General features: G+C 46.5%; 1 protein-coding gene across 5 annotated transcripts in view; it reads left to right on the plus strand.

Annotated features, from left to right (window-relative positions):
- The first annotated feature begins 4518 nt into the window (after positions 1-4518).
- The window catches only part of PTCH1 (patched 1), a 69358-nt gene continuing 47550 nt past the window's right edge, over positions 4519-26326 (plus strand). Inside the window, exons 1-2 of one of the 5 annotated variants that reach the window (XM_036238789.1) lie at positions 4519-5013; positions 15054-15246. In XM_036238789.1, coding sequence (XP_036094682.1) covers positions 5011-5013; positions 15054-15246 — 196 coding nt within the window. In that variant the 5' untranslated portion in view covers positions 4519-5010. Of the gene's footprint in view, positions 5014-12178; positions 13320-13489; positions 13589-14052; positions 14363-15053; positions 15247-26326 lie in introns of those variants that run through there. The other 4 variants (XM_016159474.2, XM_036238788.1, XM_036238790.1 and 1 more) reach the window with 4 other exon arrangements.

Consider the following 26326-nt stretch of genomic DNA (forward strand, 5'->3'; position numbering starts at 1 on the left):
CCAAGTGGCCCCAGGGACACAGCATAATGACAGGGCTAAAGGCTGCTTCAACTTCCCACACATGCCTCAAACCTTCCCCGTAAAATCTCACCCACTTGGAGCCTTTGCTTCACAGACTCTTTTACTCGGAATGGAAGTGAAATTTGGCTCACTCCTCCAAATTTGTAATTGCGAAGCTTAAATAAATGAAGTTTGGTTCTAAAACTTTCCCACTGATCTTAATCAAGACAAATGATGAATTCTGAGTGTCAACAATACCAATTATGTAAAACAGCACTTTTTGTGAGACAGAGGCTGTTTTTATACTTACTACACTTAACAGCTTTTTTGTTCCTCTTAGGTACAGTTAGAACTTTGTGATAATTTTTTGACCTACTTGTTGGCAATAAGCTATTTCTCCTGGCTATGACACACCACATCACTGTCACCACAAGCCAGCCTGGCCACACCTTCCTCTCACAGTTTAAAAAGCTTTGGCATTTCATTTCTTACCACATCCTTCATTGGCAAGGCTGCCCTGCAGTTATCCTACATGGGGAGTTAGCTCCTTAGATGGGGTCCTAGGTGAATATCAGTTGTGAGAGTAAGCAACTTGTGTAAGCTTCATTTTTTGAGGTAGGGAATTCCAAAGCTCTCTCTCCCTGTTTCTCGTCTTGAGAGCGCTGTTCCATCTTTGATTACTATGCTGCCTCTGCGGGCCTCCCTGCTTGGTAACGCCGTCCCTTCGAACCTTGGGTTTATGATGTTCCAGGTTTTACTTCACTCTTTTGGTTCCCAAGCTGTTTATTCAGGTTCTTTTGTCTTGCAATTCTGTTTTACTTCTTGTTGTTCAAACAATTCTCTTTTTACTGTTTCAGTTCATCTTCCTATTGTAATTTAATTGTTTGTTCAGTCTCCTAATTTCAACCTACCACCTTTAAATATTTCTTACCCTTCCCTTCCTCCAAGCCTTAATTCTACAAGTTGGTTTGGCTTGTGGATATCTTCCTGACAGGAAAGAGGCAGTGGGTGGGAGTTAAATAGTCATTTTAGAATTGCAGTCCCTACATTGAGCAATATTACTTTTTATGAAAGATTGATCTGATTTCAGTGTCAAAGAATGGCCACACGTCAAGGATTCCAGTTGCTGAGGTTGCTATGGGGGAGCTGATGAATTAAAGTGCTTAAGCACCCACTTTTAATGGGAGCCAGGGAAGAGAGGACCTTAGAATGAACAACCAAATAATGTGTGTGTGTGTGTGTGTGTGTGCGCGCGCGCGCGCGCAAGTGTGTAACAGGGGTGACAACTGTCTCTCAAGTAGCAACAGATATCTGCAAAGACAAACAGAGCCAGGGATGACCCTGCCCATCAATAGATTTGATTGTGCTCATGTGGTCTGTTTCCCCTTCTGTTGTCCCCTCTGCCAGTGCCCCAAATGTCTCCATGTGGTCCTGCCTTTGTGCCCTGAAATCTCCAACTTTGGAATTATTCCTCAGGGTATGGCTCTAAAAGCCCAACTTAACTTGCAAAAGTATTTCTAGTAGCCTCTTCAGCCATTAACACCTTGATGCCAATTAGTTTATCAGATTGAGCAGGCTGGAGCTGAGCTCTGGTGCCCGGAAGCCTTGTCAGTCATTGACACATTCATGCCAAGTAGGTTATCAGACTGGGCAGTACTAAGGCTGGTTTTGCAGGAAGGGATGAGGCATAAGCAACTTCAGAAGGATGGAGGCAGCTGTTTGATGAGAAAGAGCCCACCCTGGTGGGGAGTCTCAGAGAAATAACAGAAGGTAATAACACGTAAGGTTCTGGGCTCTGGAGAAAATCTGTCTTCTTTTTAACATTCTAGCATTTAAGAATGGAGGGAAGAAAGGCACAGCACTGAAATCATTTTCAAAGACTGATTTCCAAGGAAGGAAAAGGATGAGTTGCTCTTGGGGGAGAGTATTTCCAGCCAGCTCTCACTCCTCACCTTTTAGGTTTCAACACCAAAGTTTTTCTCTCCCTGATTCCCTACATTACAACGGCCCAACTCAAACTATTTTCACTTAAACCAAGCTTGTCTTTGCTTCGATTTGAAAAGCTTTTGACCGAAATATGATGTGATATGAACGCATTTATTCAATTTATGGATGCAAGACCATAAATCTAAGTAGGTCTGTAGTCTACCGGTTCTACACTCTAAAGGGGACGATTTGACAGGAAGCTCATTACTTTAAGGGACTCTCATTGCACAGCCCTCTTCCAAGGCCCTGTACTGGGTTTTGTGTTTGTAATTTTGAATTCCTAAAGAAGACTTCCCCTCTCAAACTGCGTAAGCCTCCAGCCTCACCAAACCTGGGTCCATTCCTGATTATCGGCTTTGGCCACACTCAAAGAGCATAGACCAAATGTGCTTGCATGAGGGTCTTCATTTTAATTAGGAAAAAAAAAAAAAAAAACTCTTCACAAATTCTGCTGCAATTTCCCCACAAGACTACCATACCTAGTGAAGGGGAAGAGAGTTTGCTACCCCAAAATATGTCACTTTGGGATACTGGCTATTTTAGGCTAGTTAATTTTTTTTAAAAAAAAAGAACCCCTGAGAGGAATTCTGAAAACCAAGTAAAAGTTCCTCTTTGTAAAGGACATTTACTTTTGCAAGAGAAATCTCCATATGTAAGGGTATTTAAACACCCTCATTCTACCTTGACTGCTTGCACTGTCAATGGAGAAAGCAGGGATTTAAATCTGCATAACACCCTTACCTTTGTTTACTGGGCTTTTCCCGGTATCCTCCCATAACTGACTGTCCTCCCCCATCATCTTTTGTCTTTAGCTGAAGGAGGTATTTAAGATGATAGCTTCTGCAGTTTTGAGGAATCAGTGTTCCTGGGTCTCTCCCATATATACAGGAGGTAAACAGGCTATTAAAACTTTGTTTTTCTCCTGCTACTGTCTCTTGTTAATTTGATTATTAATCTAGCCAGAAGAACTTTAAACAGTAGAGGATAATTTTTTCTCCCCGATACTAGCTTTTTTATATTATGAGCCATTTAAATGTCCTTTGCTTATCAGTTTCTCTTATTTCTTATCCCCCCACCCCGCTCCTTTAGTATTCTAGACTACTCCAATTGGAGTTGTGTTCATACTTTCGTCCTCCTTGCCTCACCCAACTTATAGCAGGGGTATGATTTGAGTCCTTTGATATGACACCAAATGTAGTATTTACCAAATCAATATTGTTGGGTTTGTTTTTCCAATTATTATGACTCTTTTAGGATCCATGCTCAGCTAATATCCATTTGTAACTTTTTTTTTTTTTTTTTTTTACTAAAGTCAATCGGTATAAAATGACTTTCTAGATCAGCCTAATTCACAGGACTGCCCAGCATTCCAATGTTTAATTATTGAATGTGACTCAAACACAAAATACTCTGGAAACTCAAATGACCCTATTAAAGGATGATATATCATCTTTAGACAAGGGAGATAAATTGTGATACCTAGGGCATTTATTGAAAAATAACATGCACGTGTGTACACACACACACACACACACACACACACACACACACGCCTAATTGCAGTGTCAGCCCAGAATGAGGTGAGAAAAGGCTGACTTTACTTGAAGACCAGATAGTTAACTCTTGGTAGTTTAATACATTACCTTACCCCTTCTCCTTTATCTGTAACTTATTCATATTAATAGAGTCCGTTTAAAACAGCACCTTTCAGCAATGTGTAAAACAGCCTGCTCTTCAGGGTTGAGCAGATAAAAAGTTAAACAGGGGCTCTCCTGGCTAGGACTTTCCATTTAGGGCAAGAGGCTGAGCGCAGGTTTGTGCGGACCCACAGCATTTCCGTCTAACCCAATCACCCAAGCTTGCCTCATTTGGGAAGGCAGCGTGGGTGGGAGAATTTGGGTGGCATACCCCCAAAACCACAGTAATTGGAAGCGGGGTAAAGCAAATATCAATTAGTGACTCCTCAGCCGGCTACCAATCTTGGTTTCCAAGGGACTCCACCTTAGTCTCTTCAGCAGCGGCTTCCTAGGGACCTCCGACAGAAAAGACACGAATGCACATACATCCTGGTGCAATGAACATTTCCCTGGGGAGGTCCTTGTTATCTGCCCGGCTTCCCTGGCTCTCTGCCTCCCCTTTAGCCTGTGGGCCTGTCAACCAGAAAGCTCCCAGCTTCTCAGGGCTTCCGTGGGAATGCGAGCAGGAAAGGGCTTTGAGAATTGACAGGAACCGTGGTGTTCCTTTGCAGCACGCTGGGCACCCCGCATTTCCCGGAGTGCTGAAGATGCTGAAATGAATTTCCCTGCTCCCTCAGCACCCCCACCCCTGGGGGTTGGGCTAGAGACCAAATGTTAGCAAATAAAGTGTGTGGGGTGCGGGAGCACAAGGTGGGGAAGGCGAGGTGGCGTGCAGAGACCACCCCGCCCAGCAGACCCCCGCCCAGCAGCCGCGGGGGGCAGGGAGGGGGCGGCCAGGGCTCGCAGGAGCTCGCGGGGTTGGGCGCCTCCCAGGAAGACGGGGAGGGGGGAGCGCCTGTTTACCCAGGAGGGCTGTGCTGATAGCACGTTCCTCGAGTTTACTTTGCTTTCCTTGAGTTTATTGTAAAGGGGTAAAGTTTTCGGATCTGTCACGTGACCCTGACAGGTCCTGCCTATGGCGCGGCAGACCACCCACGCCGAGGGCCATGGAACTGCTTAATAGAAACAGGCTTGTAATTGTGAGTCCGCGCTGCACTCCGCCGAAAGCCTCCGGCGGCCCAGCGCGCCGGGGTTTTTACACTTTCCGTTCCTTTTGTAAAGACCGAGGAGGAGGAGAAGACGAAGACCAAGACGAAGAAAAAGACGACAAGGAAGACAAAGAGACCTGCAGCGACCAGGCTAGGGGGAACCAAGGAAAGACGGGGAGCAGACGGAGGAGCGGAGGACCAGAAAAGGGGGGCACAGGGCAAAAGAAATTGATGTGAAATCCAAGCTCCAAGTCTGCGCCATCCGCACCCGCTCTCTGGGCAGGGCTTGACGGCCCGCTATGGTGAGTGCTGCGGCCGCCGTCGCCACCTCGCCCTCGCGCGGCACGCGCAACGGGGACACCGGGTTGCGGGACCCGACCCGCTGCGCAGCGGACGGAGGGCCAGGCGGGCGGCGCGCCGAGGCCGCGGGGCCGGGTGGGCTGCGCCGCCGGGGAGCAGGAACCGGTCCCGCGTCTCCACGCTCGCTCGCTGGCTCGCATGTTCCGGGCCCCCGCCCCCCGAGGTGGCCCCGCAGGGCGGGGAGGGGGCTGGCGGCGGCGGCGGGCCGGGCCGGGGAACGGCTCTGGGGGCGAATTCTCACGGAGGGGGTCGCCTGGGATCCCATTTGCACGCTTGAAAAGGTCGCCACCTTGGCTTCCGCTCCTCAGCTTGGTGGTGGCTACTGAGTCGCCAGTGGAGGCAGAGCTGGAATGGAAGGGCTAGTGCGGAGAGAGTGACAGCGCCGGGGGGAGGGTGAGGGCTGAGCGCGCGCGCACCCGAGCCAGTGCTCTGGTCTCGGGAGAACTGGTAGAGACCTGCTGGAGGGGATGGGCGCACGCTCTCGGCACCTGGGCGCGGACCCCAGGGCTAGGGGAGAGAGAGGTGCTTTTTCAAAACCTGGAGCTCAAACATCCCGCTCCCCGCTACGGTTGGTGGGAAAAAGGGCCAGAGGGTTGAGTTCATGAAGGGGCCATGGGTAGGAGAGGAGTATGTGTTGACTCTTGCGCCTACGGAATCGGGCGTTCTGATGCCTGCCACCCATTAAGAGGTGGGCAGCTGGCCCGATGCTGAGAGGGCCGGGTGCAGCCTGAGGGGAGCTCTAAGGTGGCCGAACTGATCCAAACTCCTTTACACTAGGTGCCAACACTGGGACCACAGGGCCTCCAGAGAATATACCTCTGGGGTGACATGTGCTTCATCTCCAGGCATTTAGGTTCATGTTTTAAATGACTACTAGTGTATGGATGATCAATATATCCACAATTTTCAGATCTCCAATTCTGTCACTTAAGAAGACACATATGGATTGTGGTCTATGGAAGACACCCAGGGACTTCTATTTTCCTAAACTTTGGAGAGACCACTCCCCCCCCCCTTTTTATCCTTCTTCCTTGCTGGGGAGGGGAAATACATAAATAATGAGGACCCACATGAGTGGCTCTAAATGTTGAATAATGGGATAACTGAGGTCTTGAACTACCGAACTACTACAATGATCCCTTTTCAGCATTTTGTGTGTTTAATTTTTTAATTTTTTAATTTTTTCTTTTCTCCAATAGTTCAAAATGCAATTAGTTGCCTCCACAAAGAAAGACAATGCTTTTTGGTGTCATCCTTTGTTACTGTAACTTATTATTTCTGGGCGGAACTTCAGGATAAATTGTTGCCTCAGGTGCATTGTGTACCCATGTTGTAAAACTCAGGGCTTTCAATTGTGAGTTTGTGTGTGTTCCAGTTGTCACCAGCTTCCTTCCACAAAGCTGTAAAATGCCTTTGAGTCCAAGATCTTTTTATATTAAAATGTTGAATGGAGGTGTGCACCAATAGGCCCATTCTCAATTTGGGGTATTACCTTCATTTCAAACTTACTGATAAATGTTTCTAATTTCTGGTTACAATCTAGTCATCATCAAACAAACTATTTGGATAGGAGTTAGCACCATTTGGAGTTATTGGGGTGGGGGGAGGCTGTTTTTATCAATTGTCTTCAACTTTCTGCAGATAGAAAAACTGACAAGTCAAATCAATGTGGATTAAAATATCTGTTTCTGTTTTCCCTGTTATCTCTCTCTCTCTCTCTCTCTCTCTCTCTCTCTCTCTCTCTCTCACACACACACACACACACACACACACACACACACCTTTTATTTTCTCCCGCCTCTGCCACAGTGTATAAAGCCCTATTGAGACATGTAGGCGTGATGTGTAAACCGGATTAGCAGTATGAAAGAAAGACACACAATAAGCTAGAATTGTTTTACTTCCCTTTCATTTCTCATGCCTATATCTCTAATAAATTTGTTGCTCCAGCAGTGGGTCAAAGGGATCATGTTGCTCAGCTTCTTTTTCATGCAAGACCCAATAGCATAGATCAGTGAAATAAATGGCGTGCCTTCTGCCAAATACAAAGCTTGATATAGATATATTAGATGGGGAGATAGAGATGAGGCAAGAGAGAGATGGAAAGAGATTTCAGAGTGTGGGTCTTTCCAGAATACATCTCTATCCATTAGGGTAAAGTAATGTAGCTAAGATGATATTTAGGGGAGGAAAGAAATCAATACAAGGGTCAATGCTCCGTTTTCTTTCAAGTTCATTGTAAGCTCTGAACATTTTCTCTGCACTTGGTGATATTCCTAGCAGGAGAATACCAATAGCTTTGGCATTGCATAAAGTCTAATTCCCTCTTTCAAGCCAGTGTTCGAACCTGGAGTAATAAATGTGGAGATTTCTGAGACTTTCTCAGGACATCTCCATTCTGCCCCGCAACCCCCAGCTCACTATAAACTCAAAAATATGCCAGTGTTCTCTGGTTTATGCTGTAGACCCCTCATTTACTCCTTTGTGGAATTGGGAGCAGCTTCCCATTAAAGGAGATCAGGGGTAATTAGCAGCATTATTTTGACAAGTTGGCTAGAGCTATTCCCTTTCCTCCAGTCCTAAGGAGGGGTGGAGGGTATGGGGAAGGAAACAGAAGGTTGAAGGGAGTAGGGGAGGGGAGTCATCCTTAGGGATTTTACATTCTGTGGCTTCTGAATCTTCTACCCACTCCCAACCTTTTAGACTCTTTTGGACCATCACCTTTTAAGTCAATACAAAACCTGCCAATGAGAAAATAATTAGGCATTCTTAGGGAGCCAAGAAAATGTGGTGGATGGTGGCATACTGGCTTGAATTGAGTCAAGACTCAACTCTTATCCATGGTACTTGCTTTGAACTGCTCAGGCTCTGGCTCATCCTGTACCCTGGGGTCTCCATCCATAAATAGAATATTCCATCAAATCCTCAATTCCTCTCCCCATCCCACCCTTTCAACAGGAATACTATGGGACTAACTGCAATGTTTGAAATTCTTTACATTTGTGGAAGAGTATTAAAGTTGAGACAAAATTATAATTTGGCCCAGAAGTCAAATTACTAGAATAAATTTACTTATTTATTCATTTGTACTCTGCAAAAAATGAGTTAAATTACATTAGATTTTAAAGACCCATTTGGTTGGATCTAAACAGCCAGTGAAAAGTTAAATCTCACTGTATTACTCTACCAAGTCCAGCTCCCACAATTGCTTATCATTGGAATGTCCAAACACAAAGGACAGATGTTTCATTTCAGTGTCATCATTTGAATAATCAGATGTCACTTTTGAGATATGTGTGTGGCGTAGACATAGATATTTGAAGTATGGGAACAGAGAACGGAGAAGATATGAGTGAATTTTTTTTTTAAGAGTTTAAGGAGTCTGTTTTGAAAATAACAGACTCCAATGAACTCTTGGGTCATAATAAGACCAAAATGATAACTGATGCATTGAGATGAACTTTACTTGGAAAGAGTAAATGGGACCCTCAAGTGTTGCCTCAAATAGGGCCAAAAGCACCAGCTGGTTTGAAAAGGCCCTGAGCTCCACTTGTTTAGTAACTCACAAGGGAAGCCACACTGCAGAAAGGCCATTAAAGTATCTGTCTTCCTAGCAGACACCTTTGCTGGCCTGGCTCCTCCAGCAAGTGTCATCTCAGGTCTGAGGGATCCTTGTGGTTAGCTGAAGTTAAATCCGGTATGGCGAAGTAGTCCCCTGCACAGGGCATGCATATTAAAGGCGACAATGCTTACAAATGTAAATAAGGGCAGATTGGTTAGGAACAACATTATCTCTGGGAATGTCGCACTCGCATGCATCAGCAATGAGGCAAATTGGGGGCAGCCTCAGCCCTGACCACCCAAGTCGAGCAGGCTTTTACACTGGCTCCTCTTCCCTTTCTTAAAACGTTACAGAAACAAGGCCAATTAGATCCTCAAAGTAATTCATCTCTGTATATGAAAAAAACAGACCACAGGGGAAGAGGCGGGTGGGGAGATTAAGATAGCGTTTGTTAGAACCCAGGCTGGGGATTGCGTCCTGGAACCTTTGGGTAGAAAATACTGGCCGGGTCCATTGTCTGAGATGCTGAAAAGTTAACCTATCAAACAGCGGGTGTGGGGGCTCAGGGCGCTGAAAAACCCGGAGATCAGCGTTCAAAACGTTTAGGAATTAAATCAAACCGAGGGAAACAAGCCCGAGTGGAAGAGGCTTTGCCATTGAAATGCTTCACAATGTAGCAGCAGCCAGAACGAGAGGATATGCAGCTGTGTGCAGAGTAATGGGGAACCGTAGTGTGTACATAGTTTATAATTTCATTTTAGAATTCCATAATTCAAGTAGCTACACGGAAATCGCTATAAAAAAAATTAGAAGGAAAGCCTAATATTTTGATCTAAAACGTAAAGAACTTTGAAAAGATAAACATAGCAAACCTCAAATATAAAGACCGACATGGAAAACTAGGGGTACCACCCCCAAGAATTCAAAATATAATTTCTAGTGGCAAGCACGAAATGCTTTCACTTGAAACGTCTGAAGAACTATTTAGTAAAGAAAAACTAGAACATTAAACCACCTTCCCTGTTTTCTGCCATTTATCAAACATACAAATAAGAATTTCGCTCAAAAATTAAACTTGCTATATGTCGAGCCCAATTTTCCTGCGATATCATTTATCAATGTACGTAGTATCATTTTCGCGGTGCTTGTCTTACTTTCTGGATTTTAGCAGTCCTTCCCAGAGTCGCACACAAAATCACGTGTTTCATCGGAGTTTTGAGTTTTGAATTTCCGCGCTGGCCGGGTTCTCCGGTCCTCCTGATCTCGTGAACACCCCCAGATGCTTCTCTCTTTGTCTCTGTATTCTACAGGAGACCCTACCCTGCCTGAGGTACCACACACGTTTTGCCGGTTCGGGGTTCAGGGGTCAGGGGCTCCCAGTGAAACCAGGAAGGAGAAAAAGGCAAAGAGGAGTTGGCAAGGCTGGGTAGGCACGACAGAGATCTGGGAGGAGAAAGTGTGAAAAAGGAGAAAGAGAAAGAGAGGGAAAGAAGCGAGGGGGAACCGCTGAAGAGGAAGGAAGAGGGCGGGCAGGGCTGGCTGGCCCACAGGACCCCCACGGGAGCCGCGTGGGCTGACGCCGTGGCGGGCGAGTGGCGCTGCAGTCACTCTCCCGCCGGGGCCGCAGCCGCCGCGCTGCTGAATGGAAAGGGAGCCGTGCGCTCAGCCATTGGTCGGCCGCGGGGAGGCCGCGCGGGCATTGGGCAACGTAAGGGGGCTGGACCGCCTTCAGGAATGTACTACGGCGCGTCCCGCACGTCCGTCCGCGCCGGTGGGGCGCGCGACTCGCCGGGGCTCCTGGAAGGCAGCGTTCGAGCTGTGGAGGCCGCGGAGCGCGAGCAGAGCGCAGCAACTTCCTTATCTGCTTGACCCAGGCCGCGCCAGCGCGGGGAGTCCCAGTACTCAAGCGCGCGCGCATACAGGCGCACCCGGACACGCGCGCGCAATAGGCCTCGCTGTCGCCGAGTGCGCGCCGGCCCGGCCTTCGGTCACGTGGCCTCGTGGCCCCGCCTTCTCCCCCGCTCCTCCTCCTTTCTCTCCATCTGGGTTTCTTTCTTTCCTTTCCTTCCCTTTCTTCTTTTTTTTCAATGAACACACACCGTGTGCATCTTAAAGCCACACGGTCCCATTTCACGGCTTCAGGCGGTTTCTTGCTGCCGCAGGTCACTCTGCTGTTCAATGCCATTTATAAAAAGGGAAAAATACTAAAATTAGGCTCGATTGGTGAGTCTGGACCTTATCTCAGGGAGGAACTTGCCAATGTAAGAAAAATAAATACCACTGTCCAAAAATATTTTTAAAAATAATTGGAACTTTGTAAAAGGTTTAATTTGACTCTGGCCCCAGGACCTACCACAAAGAGTCGCGTGTTTTCTTCACCAACGGGAAGCGAAGCCCTGGGATGTCTCGGTGACACTGGCCGCAGTGTCCGGACAAGTCCTCGCCATCAGCGCACAATTTGTTACGAATAAATCCAACATCAAAGCCTTTATTCGCCCCTGCGTCACGCTATTATTATATAGAACAGGATGCGTACTAATATTTAAAAAAAATTAAAACAGATTAAATAAGGACATGTGGTTAATAAAGGGGGGGGGCAAGCCCGAATAAATCCAAAATAGGAAAACTTTTGTTTCTCAAGGAAACAATTCCCGTTTCTCCGGATTGTTAAAAGAATTCTGTTGTTTCTGTTTTACATATGTCACAATAAAGATTCAAATAAAAACCCTTCTGCCTCTATGAGAATTCTTTAGTGTCTGGATTCCACGTTTATAAAACACTGCCTCCTTCAAACAAGGACTGTGCTGCCGTGGGGGTTTTTTGGCTGATGGGGGGCGGGGTGGATTTTTAAGAGAGAGTTGCTTTTCCCAACGTCCTTACTTTCCTCTTTAACTTTCCATTTTGTTTATCTTAATGCTAGGCGTTGTTCCCTGCGAGAGCCTAAGTCTTCTCTTTAGTTATAAAAGAAAAGAGAGGAGGGAAAAAAAATCTGGCACATACTGGCGCACTATCCACCACCCTGTCATTATTGGTGCAGGCCTGGGAATTCAAGCCGGACCTCCCAGTATTTGCTGCAGCTTGAGGCCAAGGTGCCTCTAAAAGGGTTTTCTTTGAGGAATTTCAGAAATTGTTTAAGCACTTAAAAAAATATTACATTTCCCCCGTGTCTATCGCGAGGCAAATGCTCGTGGGTGTTTGTGTGTGAGTGTGTATACGCACTCAAAAGGCGTCTACAAAAAAATAGACTGTTGAAAAGAAAAGGAATAAGAAAGAAGGGGGGGGGGAGCATTCCTTAATGGAAGTATTGCATGCGAGAAGGTTGGCGCTCTCGAAGGCTCCCCCCGAAGCCGGGGATGCACACACTGGGGTTGCCTACCTGGGTGGTCTCTCTACTTTGGTGAGCTGTTGCTAAGCAGCTAATAATAGTCATGTTTGCTGAGTAATTTCTGCCCTCCATGAGCCAATCGCGTCGCAGAAACCCAAGCCATCTGACAGCCCCAGGGGCGGGAGCTCCAGCCTTTTTCTCTTTCGCTGGCTCTCTCCCCCTCTACCCCCTCCCCTCCTCCTCCTCTTTCTCCAAATGGAGAGAGTTCTTTTTTTTCTTCTTCCATCTCATCTATTGAATCAAGGAGCTGCTGCGGCCGCTGCCCGCTGCACACACACAGAGCGGAGTCTCCAGGTCCCGGGAGCGAGAGAGGCGCGCTGCACGGGGGCAGAATGGTCCAGCGGGTCGGCGAAGAGCACAAGAAAGCAGAGTCCGGGATCGAGCAGCCACCGCAAACCCAGCAGTCAGAGCCCGAGCAGCCCAAGCAGCAGCTTCAGGAGCCGCCACCGCCAGCAGCAGCCACCGCAGGAGAAGCGGCGGCTGCGGCTATCCCGGCCCGGCAGCGCTGAGACCCGCCAGGCACTCACGGACCCTGTGGCGGCGGTTCTTCGCTTACCCTGCGCGACCGATCGGGCGACACAGGAGGCGCCGAGGGAGCCAACGAGGCCGGCGGGAGCGGCGGGGATTTGCTGGCGCTTTCTGCAGTGAAGGGGTCGCGGCGCGGGGCGGGGGACTGGTAGGGGGAGTTGGGGACCGCGAGGAACGCTGCGCGAGCGCCCAAAGGACAGGCTGGCTCCGCACGCCGGCTCTTGCCCTCTCGAGAACTGGATGTGGGCAGCGGCGGCCACAGAGACCTCGGGACCCCCGCGCAATGTGGCAATGGAAGGCGCAGGGTCTGACTCCCCGGCAGCGGCCGCGGCTGCAGTGGCAGGAGCGCCTGCCGTGTGAGCAGCAGCAGCAGCAGCAGCAGAAGCAGCAGCAGCAGCAGAAGCAGCAGCAGCAGCAGCAGGTCTGTCAACCGGAGCCCGAGCCCGAACAGCCGGCAGCCAGCAGCGTCCTCGCGAGCCCAGAGCCGGGGCGCGCCGGGAGTCCGCAGCGGCGGCAGCAGCGCGCGGGGCCGCCCGGGAAGCCTCGGTTGCTGCTGCTGCGGCGGCGGCGGCAACATGGCTTCGACTGGTAACGCCGCGGAGCCCGAGGACCGGGGCGGCGGCGGCAGCTGCAGCGGGGCTCCGGGGCGGCCGGCCGGCGGCGGGAGGCGCAGACGGACCGGGGGGCTGCGCCGCCACACTGCGCCGGACCGGGACTATCTGCACCGGCCCAGCTACTGCGACGCCGCCTTCGCTCTGGAGCAGATTTCCAAGGTGCATTTCAGACTCTTCTCTCCTCCCACTCTCTTCCCTCCTCTTCCTCTTTGGGATAGCCCCGCCACACATTTTCATTCTCATTCTCCCCTCTCTCTGTCTCTCTCTCTGTCTCTGTCTCTCTGTCTCTGTCTCTCTCTCTCTCACACACACACACACACACACACACACACACACACACCCCTCTCGCTCTCCAGGAAAAGAAGCAGACAAACGGGGATTGAAAAATTCAAACCCTCCCTCCGATCTTGAAGGAAAGGCTGTTTAAGGTCCGCAGGGGGTGGAAGGTGTGTGGTGTGGTGGTGGTGGTGGTGGTGGTGGTGGTGTGTGTGTGTGTGTACACGCGCCCTCTCCCCGGCTTGCCTTTTCCGGAGAACTGGAAAGCGGTCCAGTGGACCACCTCTCGAGGGCGGCCTCAGCGTGGCACTACCCGGCGCCCCCTGCCTAGGAACCCCCTCCTCCTGCGCCCCTGCCCCTATTTGCAGCCCAAACCCCTGTGATGCTGCCACATTTCTTAACATCTTGGAGGGGGAGGCGGAGTACTGAGAGGCGGAGAGAAGAAGGGGGGGAGGGAGCCAAAATAAAGGTGGTTTCCTATTTTGGCAGCCAGTTTTGCTTTTGTTGAGCACGAAATCTCTGCGCCCTTAAAAATTATCCCCGTGAAAGGGCATCTCCCTTCTCCTTTTCCAGTTTTTGAGCCAGCTCTTCTCAGAGCCTAGGGGGAAAAGGAAAGTTGTAAACAAATTGCCACCTTAAATCCGCGGTACGGGTCTGCGGAGTGGCCGGGTTCATTGTGTTTACGAGGCTTGCTGAAATGTGTGGAATCTGGAGAAGGCGAGCACCCAGACGGGGGCCTGCCAAGGCCGCGGCCAGCGCCGGGAAAACGCCGCCGCCGGGAGCAGCCAGCGCCCAGCCGGGACCCCCGCCTGCGCCGGCCTGGGCCCATTCCCTGTGCACTCTGCTGCTTTTTACGTTTAACCAGAAGGGAAGGGAGAGGAGGGAAAGATCCATGTGGCTGCCCTCTTCCGATCACAAATACTGTCGTAAGTTGCAGATGGCTGCCCCACTTCCTAAGTCAGCTCACACAGCGTCTCAACGCTATGGAAATGGGTCCCGAGTGAGCTCCGGCGTCAGTGCTCACCACGTGGATCCACTGCCACGCCGGGAGGGATCAGGATAGGGGGTCCCACACTATATTGTTTCCAAAGCTCGCTCGCCCCCCCCCCCCCCCCGCAGCCCGCGTCCCCGCCAGGGCAGCCGGAGAGGGGTGAAAGGTAGGGCAGAATTCGCAGGAAAGGGAGCGGAGCTTTCCTGGTTTTAAAAGTTGGGCTCCATAGCTGGGGTTTCGCAGCCCCTCCCCTACCAGATCCGGCGGGACTGTTGCTTGTGTTGAGTGAGTTCTCTGCAGTCTGCTTCAGCTTCCCCTTCCCGTTGTTCTTGTAACCTCTTCTCCCAATGCCCCATGTCGCATTCGGGGATGCTGTGCATGCCACGCGTGGGGACGCTCCTGCTGTCCCCGGGGTGCAACTCCCACGTTGCAACTCGACATTGATTTATGCCCAGCCCTCCCAACCCCCCCACACCGCTCGAGTTCTCCCGTGCTGTCTGGGATTCCTGCCTCGAGGGCACCCCCCACGGTTGTCGCGGGATCCGCGGGCGGGTGCGCGCAAGCGGGCGTGGGCGCACGGGCCGCAACTCCCGGGCGCTCACCACTCCTTTCTGTTTCATCCTCAGGGGAAAGCTACTGGCCGAAAAGCGCCGCTGTGGCTGAGAGCGAAGTTTCAGAGACTCTTATTTAAACTGGGTTGTTACATTCAAAAAAACTGCGGCAAATTCTTGGTTGTGGGCCTCCTCATATTTGGGGCCTTCGCTGTGGGATTAAAGGCAGCTAATCTGGAGACCAACGTGGAGGAGCTGTGGGTGGAAGGTAAGAGATCCAGCGCCCGGCGCAGCGCCCTCCCTTCCCCCACTCTGGGCCCCTTCTCTTCTTTCCAATTGATAAAGATATTTGTCAGCATACACCTAGAGCCTTTCGGTGGCAAGAGAAAACCCCCTGCCCGCACCAGGGGGAATTGTTTATTGTTTGGGCGGCTGGCCAGGAGCCAGGCCCGCCCGACAAAGGCCGCGCTGTAATCTACTCGGGGCGCAGCGCTGAGCTAGGTGTTGTGGGAGAGAGTGGCGGGGGCGGTCGGGCAGGGGAGCGGGGCCCCTTCGCGGGACGGACCACTGTACTGCCGGGGGCCCCGGGGCCTGCCGCCGCTGCTGCCGCCTGCCTCCGCCGCGACCCGAGACGCGGCCAGAGGCAAGCTTCTCTGCTCTTGGCTCTGGTCCTCAGCTTCAGACCCCCCCCACCCCCACCCACCGCGTCCAAAGAGAAAAGAGGAGGGGGGCAGAGAAAGGCCACCCCTCCGGCTGGAGGGAGTGTGCGCGCCCCCGGCGGCAGCGGCGCGGGCCTGCGGAGGCGGCGGCGTGTGTGGTCCTGTTTTTGGACAGCTTTCAACTCCGGGGGAAAAAAACATTTGTCTCAAGGTACAAAAAAAGGGGGGTGGAGTGGGGTGGGGTGGGGGAAAGGAGTTAAAAAACAGTAAAGCACAGACTGGAACGCATGTTGCAAAGTAGATTAATGTTTCCTCGCGGGTGGGGGCTTTCAAGTGGAATTATTCTGGGGGAAGGCTGCGTTTTGCAGGCTGAAAGAAGTAATGTGTTTTAAGAACGCGGGTTTGGTGGGAGGGGCCACAGAAGCTCTTCAAGGGGTTCTGCCAGTCTTTTATCTGCATTCCTCAATTTTGGGGATTCTTAAAGCCTTTTTTAAAGCAGTTGTAAATTTAAAATAGATTATCCCCTACCCCCATGGAAACATTTTACATACTTTTGGTGATACAGTTTTTTGTTTGGGGCGGGGTTTTTTTCTGTTGGTTATCCTTGAATTCTTTCTGGAAAGTGACTGTCTTACTTTTTGGAAACATTTTAACCCCTAAACACTGCCTTGGCTCTCTCTTAAAATGAGATAGGAGGGAGGGTTTGAGGTAATTATGTGGCTATTTCAAACTAGAATATGTGGAGCATTCCAAGGAAAAGCTACCTAAAGCTAAATTTGGAAACCTCAGAATTATATGCATAATCTATTTCAGAACGATGTTGGTGATCTAACCTTGGAGAATATTTTGTTAATTTTGCTTCGTTTGTGAGATTCCACTTTCAGTGTTTTGCAAGCATAAAATGTAGTCTTTAGCTGAGAAGTGACAATTAAAATAGTAGTCCAAATCATTAAGACCAGAAAACATTCTTACCTTAAGTAGCTTCGTAATTAATACGGAGTGTTATTTGAATTGAATTGGTGGGGTAATTTACCTCAGTTCAGCACCTCAGTGTCATCAGTAGATAAAAGGAGGTTTTATTGACCATCTATGATGTACTAGCAACAAGTTTACTGAACACCTATAACATCCCTGGCGTTGTGCTAGGCACTGTAAGGGGCACTAAAGCATGTGAGACATTCCCTGAGCACAAATTTGTGGACTTAAAACTACTGGACTTCATTGGACTTGCACTAAATTTGATCTCAGTTGAAGTGGACCATGAAAGTTAAATGGGAAAAATGAAAAAAGAAAAGCTTCTATGTATGTAGTGAGGAAAATTAGAGCAACCTGGAGAGAGTGAAAAGGGGGAGGGGAAAAGATGGAGTTCTAGGTAGGAGGTCAGAAAAGGGGGTCAGGCAAAGGCTCAAGCTGAGTGGACAGATGGCAGTGGGAGCCCCCGACCCCGGGTTGGAATAGGGTGCAGTAACTCCTGTGGGCCCTGGACAGCAGGGCTGTAGTTTGGAAATTACATAATTGGCTAGACTGTGTAGGAGCTACCGTTGGTTCTGGGATAGAGCAAGGGATGAGATGAGCAGAGGGTGCCTCCAACTCTGTCTACATGTTCACTTTCCACATGTGGTCCAACAAATTTAAATGTGTTGGGTGGTGGTGGTGATGATGACAACAAAAGAACATTTGTTTTGTTTTGATAGTTTTTAGTAGACCTTTAATAAATTTAAAGGGAATTAAGGTGGTTTTATTTTCTTAACATTGTATATTTCTAGAAGCAACTATATTTCTACATTATAACTTATTTCAATTCCTGGAAGGAGGAGAAACAGATTCTGAGTCTCATCCCCTGCTCCATCTTAGTAAGAGAGTTAGGGAGTGCCACACCTGAGACTCATTTTGCCAACTTTTATCCTCAACTGTTTTCCTTGCCATTTCTGTTTTGGCGGTTTCAAGTGTGGCTTACTGATTCTTTGGCCAAATATTATCTACTTAGCACTATCACTTGTTGAGCAACTATCATTCCATTTATTATTTACTATCATGCCTTATAAATCAATAAAGTTATCTTTATTTTATAATATGGTTTATGTTATGTTTTTATATGTAACAACTGAATTATCGTCCTATTTTATATGATAAACTATGGATCCTCTATGTCCCCAGACCAGTTTGCCTGCTAATGACTTACATCAACTTGGTCTCTTGTTGCTTTGATCTTGATTTGTCATTCATTCATTCATTTGTTGTGTGCAGATGTAGAAGAAGCAACAGTTTCATAAACACATATAAACCCAAACAGGAAGGCTAGCGTACCATTTTATAGTTTTAATTTAAATTCAGAGTAAAGGTCTTGTTTATGATATATTGACTTTAGTGTTCATGTCAGCAGCAAATAGTGTGAGCATTTGCTTATAGGAGTAAGAATTCCCTGCTATCTTAGACTGTAGTGTAAAATGAACAGCAACTCGGAATTTAGGTTAATTTTGCACTTTAATCTCTTAGATAAATGCCCCATCACTATCAGCAAAGAAGTTGTTAGATGGTGTTTTCTTCATAGGGACTCTAAATGTTCTGGATGTAAATAGGGTGCTTGCTACTACTCTAAATAAACTAAATGACTAGAGGTTACACACTCCCCTATTTAAAAAGCAACAGAAGAGAAAGCGTAAGAGATTTTAACAGAGGAATACTAAAGGGCAGTTTGGAAAAATGCAATTTTTCCTATTTAAAAAAATGACATATATGCACACAAATGTATACACAAACATATATATGTCTATACACAAATGCACACACGTCTCCACTTTCCTTTGTGTTTGTGCACATAGACTTACTACATGCCTCCTCATATCTGCCAAAATAATGTTATCTTTTTAATACAGCCAGTAAATTAAAGGTATCCTTTGATTTGACCTTCATACCTTGTTTAACATGCTGGAGAAGTGTGGCTTTATAAAGATTGTTTAAATGTATTGACTATAATGCACAGACCAAGCAATATAAGCTAGATGAAGATTGTCTCATTTTTTATGGTATCGGCGATAACAATGATTTGATTCTGTTGTTAAAATAGTCATACAATGATTGCCTTTGAAGAAACTGTCAGTATACATTAGATGCTAACTTGGGTTTTAGGGCAAGTCAAAAATGTCAAATCTAGCTCACTTGTGAATGGAGTCCTGAAGTTTGGTAAAAAAAATGTGTGGGATGATATAGTGGACATCTGCTATTACTGAAACACATACCAGTGGCAACAAGGTCAGGGAGAGACTAATTGTTATTTAAAAATATTCATTCAGCATGTATTCTTAATGCCTGCTCTGTACTAGGCACTGTATGAAGCTCCAGAGAGAAGTTGGTGAAAGGCTGCAGTCCCTGACTTTAGAAGACCTCCACTTAGCAGGCACACGGACCAGTTGCAGGATGGTAGGGACAGCCTTGAGGGTAGGAGGCCTGAACCAAGGACAGACAGGAGAGGTAGGGGTCATAGGGCATTCCAAGCTGAAGGAACAGCATGGGCAGAGGCTCAGAGGACATGCATGGGTGTGGCCTCCAGGAGAACCCCCAGTGCTTGTCTTTGGTTGGAACATATGGGGAGCCTTAGGTCTTGAAGGTTCGGCTACATGGCAGAAAGATCTCCGATGTGTGGGGCATTTGGCTCACGGGCTGCCAACTCCTTTTTTTTTTTTTTTTTTTTAGCTAATCTTGGCCTGTCTCATAATTTACACTAGTGTTTTTAGCTGCTGGTGCCCTTGTACCAGATCACTTAGCTTGGATCTTACGCTTTCAGGCATAGAAGAGAAATGTTTTATTTTCAGTCCTGCCCATTTCTCTATTGGCATTCTTATTCACTTAACATTTTATTCTCCTGTCTCCTTTAATATCCACCCCCTCACACTCCTAATACCCTCTATCAGACACAAATTTGTTCTCACAATATCTTAGTGGCAGAACATTCATATATCTCTTCGAGCGTTTCTGTTTGTTTGTTTGTTTGTTTGGGTTTTGTTGTTGTTGTTGTTGTCTTCCTCAGTGCTTGCCCAGCCCCTGGCCTCCTTTATTGTAAAGGGGAACAGCCTTGAAATGAATCCATATTGCCTCGTGTTTATTAATATCTCTGGAGGCCAGCATCAAGGGAAGGCACAAGTTGTGACTTTGCTTTTTTTTTTTTTTAAAAGGAAAATAAAATTTTGAAAAAATGCCTGCTTGGTGTTTGTAAGTGCTCTCAAGTTAGTACTACCTTCCTAGCATTATGCCTTTGGTATTCTTGGCAGTTATAGGAGATAAATTGAGCTCTATCACACTGTTCAGTTTAGAACAAGGTTTCTCACTATTGACATTTTGGGCTGCGTAATTCTCTGCTGTGGGCTATTCTGTGTATTGTAGGATATTGAACAACATCCCTGGCCTCTACCCACTAGATGCCAGTAGCACTCTCCCTGTTGTGACAACCAAAAATGATTCTAGTCATTGCCAAATGTGTGTGTGTGTGTGTGTGTGTGTGTGTGTGTCTGTGTCTGTGTTGGGGGGGGTGATGCACAAAATCACCCCAATGTATAACAATTGATTTGGTAATAGATTCTGGTTGGAAGACCCATGCTGTGCAGATGGAAGGCTTTTATTATGATGGAGTCATGACTGTAAACTGTAAATGCATTGCCGGAAATGCAAAAGCTTTATTCTTTAAGATAAACTCTCTCCATCTCCATATTTACTGACCTAGGTAACTAATTTTTTTATGCTATTAATTTAAATTTTAAATTTTTCTTAGAATTACATCAGAAATTAAATAAACACCATGACAAGTTCCAGGGTGGGTGTGGTGGTGGGGTTAAGGCCATGGAAGAAAGAAAATTTATATTCAAACACTTGTTTTTCTTCAGATAACTTAATTTTGCAGATAGACCTTGTTGTATTTTAACTACTGCAGGCTGAAGGTTTTTAGCATTAAGGTGACTTTGTAAAAAGCAATAAAAGACACCGCTGGACTTTGTTCATATTGAAATAACAGCTCCTTCCAGAAGCCCACATAGCACATTATTAGCTCTTTGGTGGTCTAGTTCTCCAGATGTTCATATCACAAACCACTTTTCCCCAGGTGCCCTTATGCAGCAGAACCAAAGGGACAGCGAAGGACTGAGGCATATAAGCTAGAAAGAGGCAGAATGGGCTCTGCTTTTACTGCTCTTTCCAGCTTTGTCACCCCATTTCTGCTCTCTGGGGCTGTCAGTTTTAGTACATTTCACGATGGACAGAAAGAATGCAGAGCAGCTCCTTTCTGCTTCTTGGTTGCCTGTGCACTTTAAAAAATTAAGAATCTGTTTATTAGATGGGTATTGATTAGATTTAAATAGTGGGCACACATGTACAGGTGAAAGCAGTTGTGGTATTTCTTTCATATTGGGAGAAAAATGATAAAAAAAAAAAAATTAACACCCAACAATAATCTCTTTAAAAATAAGAAATAGCTTCAGGTGCCTTCTCTACAGGGCAGCTGACCCCATGAGTTTTCCATATCCCTCTGCTGCTTGCCACTCTTACCCTCCAACAAATTTAGAAGCCATGTTGGGCAGTGGAGTATTTCAGATGCACATAGCACTGCTTGGAGGCCCCAGAAGATGACAGCTTCCAGATGTATGAACCGCCGGATTCGTTTGTTTGGATTATGCACCACAGCTGATGGCGAGATTAACGCTGGCTGGACAAGCTATGGGAGATTTGTCTGGTTTCCACAGTGCCATGTTTATATTTCATTGGGATTTCTCCTTCAAAGCTGACCTCCATATGACCCCGGGTCCTGTCCATTTGGGCTGAGTTGTAACTTGTCTGCCCTTCTTCTCATATTGGGGCAGGGGGTCACAGTTCTGTAGCTGAAGGGGCTGCTTTCATGGCTGCCCCCACTTCGTTCGTGCCAGCTGTCTGCCCAGATTTAGCCACTGAAAAGTAGTCTGTTCCACTGGGTCAGGTATGCGTGTGTGTGTGAGATTTTTAAAGTTTTGGGGTTTTGGGGGTTTTTTTTTCTTTCAAAATAAATATTGAAATATATTTAAATTGTTTTAAAGGAACCAGATTTTAATAAGGGGCCATTTGCAGAATTATAGTATTTTAACTTAGCACTATTTTGACAGTATTTTGAAAACAAATTGAGGGCGTACCAGCTATGTAAGACATTCCTAAATAATTGTCATACCCATATGATTCTATTATTATAATACTGTCTCGTTTGCCCCTCACTGGCTCCCAGAACCCCTTCTGCTTCATCCCTCCTTCCTTATCTCTCACCCTTTATATCTTTGCTCATCTTCCCTTCTCTTTCCCTCCCTCCCATTCACCTACTCATAAACTGCCCAATTCGTTTCCTCCCGATGGATCTCTGGAATGACTGGTGTGAAATCCGAAATGGTAGTTAATCTGGTTAATCACAAACTGACAGGAGGGAATTAGAAAATGTATTACTTTAAGCATACTAGATGCAGAGCTGCCATTTGCCTCCTTGGGGCTCTTACCTTGGTGAGGTTGTGTCCTAAGCAGGCACTCTTTGAAGAGGTCTTGTCAGCAGCAGATGTGCTTCCCCTATTGAAGAGCCATGGCATTTTTTGAGGACTTTCGATGTGACTTTAGAATCTATTGACAAGTGAAATGTGAAATAAGTCTCAGTCCCCTGAGCTTAATGTGTTGTATGAAATATGGAAGAATTGGGTCCCGTAGCATTTCTGAGGTGGTAAGTGAAGCGTAAACCATGACATTCCTTCCCAGGAGCCCTCCTTAAGGCTTTCCTGGGTGGAGCTGTCTGGAACTCCCACCAAAGCCAAAGGGTACATGGAGTGTAGATAGGGATGGAATAGGGCAGATTTCCTTATCCTCATTTTGGCTGACTGCCACAGCATTAGATGGTCCATCCCCGTGAGAGGTCCTGGGGAGCAGAGGGCTTTGCTTACAAAGGCCCTTCTGAATGCTCGGAGGAGGGAGCTCCTTGGGGGTTTCTCAGTGGGAACCTTCCCTGTCTGCACAGATATCATCAGGGTCATCAAAATTAAATGCTTTTACTACTTGTTCTTTGCCTCCAAACTCTGAATTTGGGTTCTTTATGATAATACTTACTAGATTTTTTTCCTCTCTTAAATTGGAGTTAGAGTTTTTTTCTTTATATTGCAATACCTGTTTTTGTACATGTATCTTTAGGTTTGACAGATAATTAGTCTTCCAAAACAGTAGAATGTTGCCATTAAGAAACTGCTTTATTGTTGTGGAAATTTTAGGAATTTAATGTATAGAAAGATGCATCCTATTTTTAAGCTCTTCAAGACTATGACTATTTTGTTATACTTGGGTTTAGAGTTTAGTTGGAAAAACAGCTGTCATGTGTTAGGGAATCTGTACAGTTGGTGAGCAGTCAGGTACCTGGTAATGAATGACAAGTTTGTTGTTGGAGAAATTTATTATGTGGAGTCAGGACCTTATTTTCAATCCAGAAACCCAGGTGCGAAATGGTCCAGATAGTCTACACTGCATATGGGTCCCAAAACACTACTGGCTATGATGGTGAGGCTAGAGGAAAGCAAGTCTCCATGCCACAGCACAAGCTTTATTTGTTATTGTTAGTTAGGGTAAATGAACAAAAACAGTAGATTTCCCCAATTTATTGAGCAAGATAGTTTTCACTTATTGATGAAATGTGTTACAGAAGTAAGCAAAAGAGACTGGAAGTGGGCTTTGTTAAGTTGATGTGCATGATTTTTTCCCCTTAAATCATTGCTTAAGGGCTTCTGGCCCCTAGCTCAGGAATCCTGCCCAAAAATACCAGATGTATTACACAGTCAAGTACTGCAATGTAAACACTGCTCTGTGCCATGAGGCAGGGTGGTCTATCTCCTATTTAAGAAGAGAGAGATTGGGAGGGAATGAGGGGTAAGCCTTCTACTCTGCAGTGAGCACAGTAGTGGTTGTGTCGTTTGTGTTTTTGGCTGCAGTGTCAAGATTTGAAACTAAAGATGAATTAATACTTTGGATTGGCAAAGAAAAGCAACTCGAATAGGGATGCCAAAGAGAGCAAGATGTGGCTTGGATAATGTTGCTTCATCGGGTCAGATAAGTTTATCAAATGTTGAACAGAATGGGGGTGGTGCTGATATAAGAAAGCATCTGTGAGCATCACCTTTTTCATCTGCCATGAGCTACATTGAAAGGTGAGCAAAGCAAGGCAGACGAGGCCAGCTTCCTTCACTGCCCTCTCCTGTTTCTGAGAGAGCCTATTGGGTTGGTGCACCTTTTGTGTGTAAACCAAAGGTTTATCACAAAGCTGCTCTCTGGTGTTTTGTAACACTGAGGGGCGGGGGTAGACCAAGGTGTGTTGCAAAATAAATGGCCTACCGGTTTGTAAATTTAAAGAATTTACTAATAGTGATCATTTGGAGGTGAGAAAGTAACTGGGCGCTTGGCCACCTGTCCAGTAGAACATGTTTACAGTGCCGCAGGCAATTCAGGGAACCTGGGATGCCTAGATGTTATCTGTACATCCAAATAATCTAATATAATACTGAGCAGTCTTTAGATTGACTAAATTCAGGGTTTAAAAAAAAATTAACATGGAGGTATTTTGTGTGTGGAGGAAATGAGGTTTCAGTTTGAACTGGAATTGTTAAAACAACCTGCAATAATAATATCCCAATTTAAGAAATCAGTTCTGTAGAGTGATCCATCCAGTACAATTGCTTTAAGAAACAGTGATAGTAAGAACAAGAATTCTGAGGTTAAGGGAAATGTAGGCTTCCTGACTCTCTCTTTTTTCAATTCTCCTATCTTCCCAATGCCCAGTCCTTGATTTCCTTTGCTCTTTTAGTAAAGAAACCAGAAAACTTCACAGAATAGATGTACATATCACAATGTTTTTTTAAATAGAGGCTAAGAGAGAAAATAACAAAAAGATTGTCACTAGCTGCTTAAGAAAGTCTTTCCTCTTACCTGATTTTTCCCCATGAGGTTTATATATACATTGTTTTAATAAGTTTAAAAAATGATAAAGATGACACTATTATTTCAGTCCACACATGATCCAGGAAAAACATTGCACATGTTTAAAACCTTGCTTAATTGCAAACAAAGCTTGCAATTTGAGGGAATTGGAATTAGGACTAAATATCTATTAACTGCTTTTTCTAGAGATTTGGGGAATAGGATGACCCTTTTTTCCTTTTTTTTTTTTTTTTTTTAAATAGGCTACAGTTTCACATGGCTCCCAAAAGAAATCTCTCTCCCTTTTTGTTTCCCACACCAATTGATTTATCATTTTGCTTGCAAGCAGATCCAGAATGTTAGGGCAAGAGCACACTCACTTTTTTCTCGTAACTTTTTTGTTGCGGACCGAAACCAGTTGACTTGAATAAATTTTTCTGAGGCCTGAATGTAGCCAGCAACGTGGAAAAATCTTGCCATTCAGGGCCGTCTGAATGTACATTTCAGCCACACAGTAAGCTGCATTGGTAGGCACTGGACTGCTAAATACAACCATTTTTCGCAGCAGCGAGTTAGACAGGTGATTAGCATAATTAGCACTGAGCAGCTATACATATGGTAATGCTGAGTGTGTAAATGCCAGCTGCGGTGTAAAATTTATGTCAGGGGTCGGCAGGGCTGTGCGAAAGTATTGTGTTCCAGCTGCAGGTCAGGGCCGCCAAAGCTTACCTCCTTTTCTCTTGTTGGTGAATACGCCAAACAGAAGAGAAAGACAGAAATATAACAGATACGGCTTTGATGGAACAGCCCGGTTCTGTGCAAGAGGGACTGTTCTATAAAACACATGCATGCACGCATGCACACACACACACACACACACACACACACTTGCAGAAATCCCATTACTTTCTCTACAAACTGTGTTTACTTCATGCAGGGTCCACATGAGCAGTGGCCAGAATTGGGGCTTTGGGTAGGTGAATGGGCCAAGGGAATTCTTGGGAAGAAAACTTTCAGTCACTGAATTGTTAAAAGGAGCTAAGAGTTGTGCTTTTCTGTTTTCCTTCCTAGCCTCTTGTCGTCCCCCCCACCATTCCCTCCACTCCTGCCCACATTGTTTTCCTTCAAATTAAGGGTGGGGGGCGGGGGCAGCGGATCGCCACTGGGTGGGATGGTGTTTGTCCTTTAGAAGAATGGGAATGACCATCATGGAGCATGGAGGTGTCAGTTCTCCTTGAACATAATGTAAGGTTCCAGCAGTGCGGCTCTTCCCAAACTGCTTGACTGGTTTTAGCAAAGGGCTAGAAGTTTCTTTGTGCTTCGTGGTAGCTATGCTAACCATTCCACCTACCACCACTCGCAGACCCATTAGATAAGAATCACAGTAGATTTCTTGTTTTAAAGAAGGACAGTCTTGAATGACTCACGGCCTTGGAAATGCACAATGGAGGAATATATTGCTATGATGAGTTCATGCATTTTGCACTTGAAGCATTTTTTTCTGCTATTTTCCCTCCCCTCTTTTTTTGCTTGGTGGCTGTAAGGAGTGGTGGTGATGGTGAAAGAATATAGTTCACACCATGCTGACCCGGTGATGAAACTTCCTCACAGCACCAGGGGGTCCTTATGCATCAGCCCCTAATCCAGCTAATCTTGATAGCAACAAACTCATGAAAGTGGCCCCCAGTGATGGGCATCTCCTCACACAGATGCAAAGAGGGAAGGATCGGGTGTGGGAGAGAA

Source organism: Rousettus aegyptiacus, unplaced genomic scaffold, assembly GCF_014176215.1.
Source record: "Rousettus aegyptiacus isolate mRouAeg1 unplaced genomic scaffold, mRouAeg1.p scaffold_m13_p_3, whole genome shotgun sequence".
NCBI classification, from domain to species: Eukaryota; Metazoa; Chordata; class Mammalia; order Chiroptera; family Pteropodidae; genus Rousettus; species Rousettus aegyptiacus.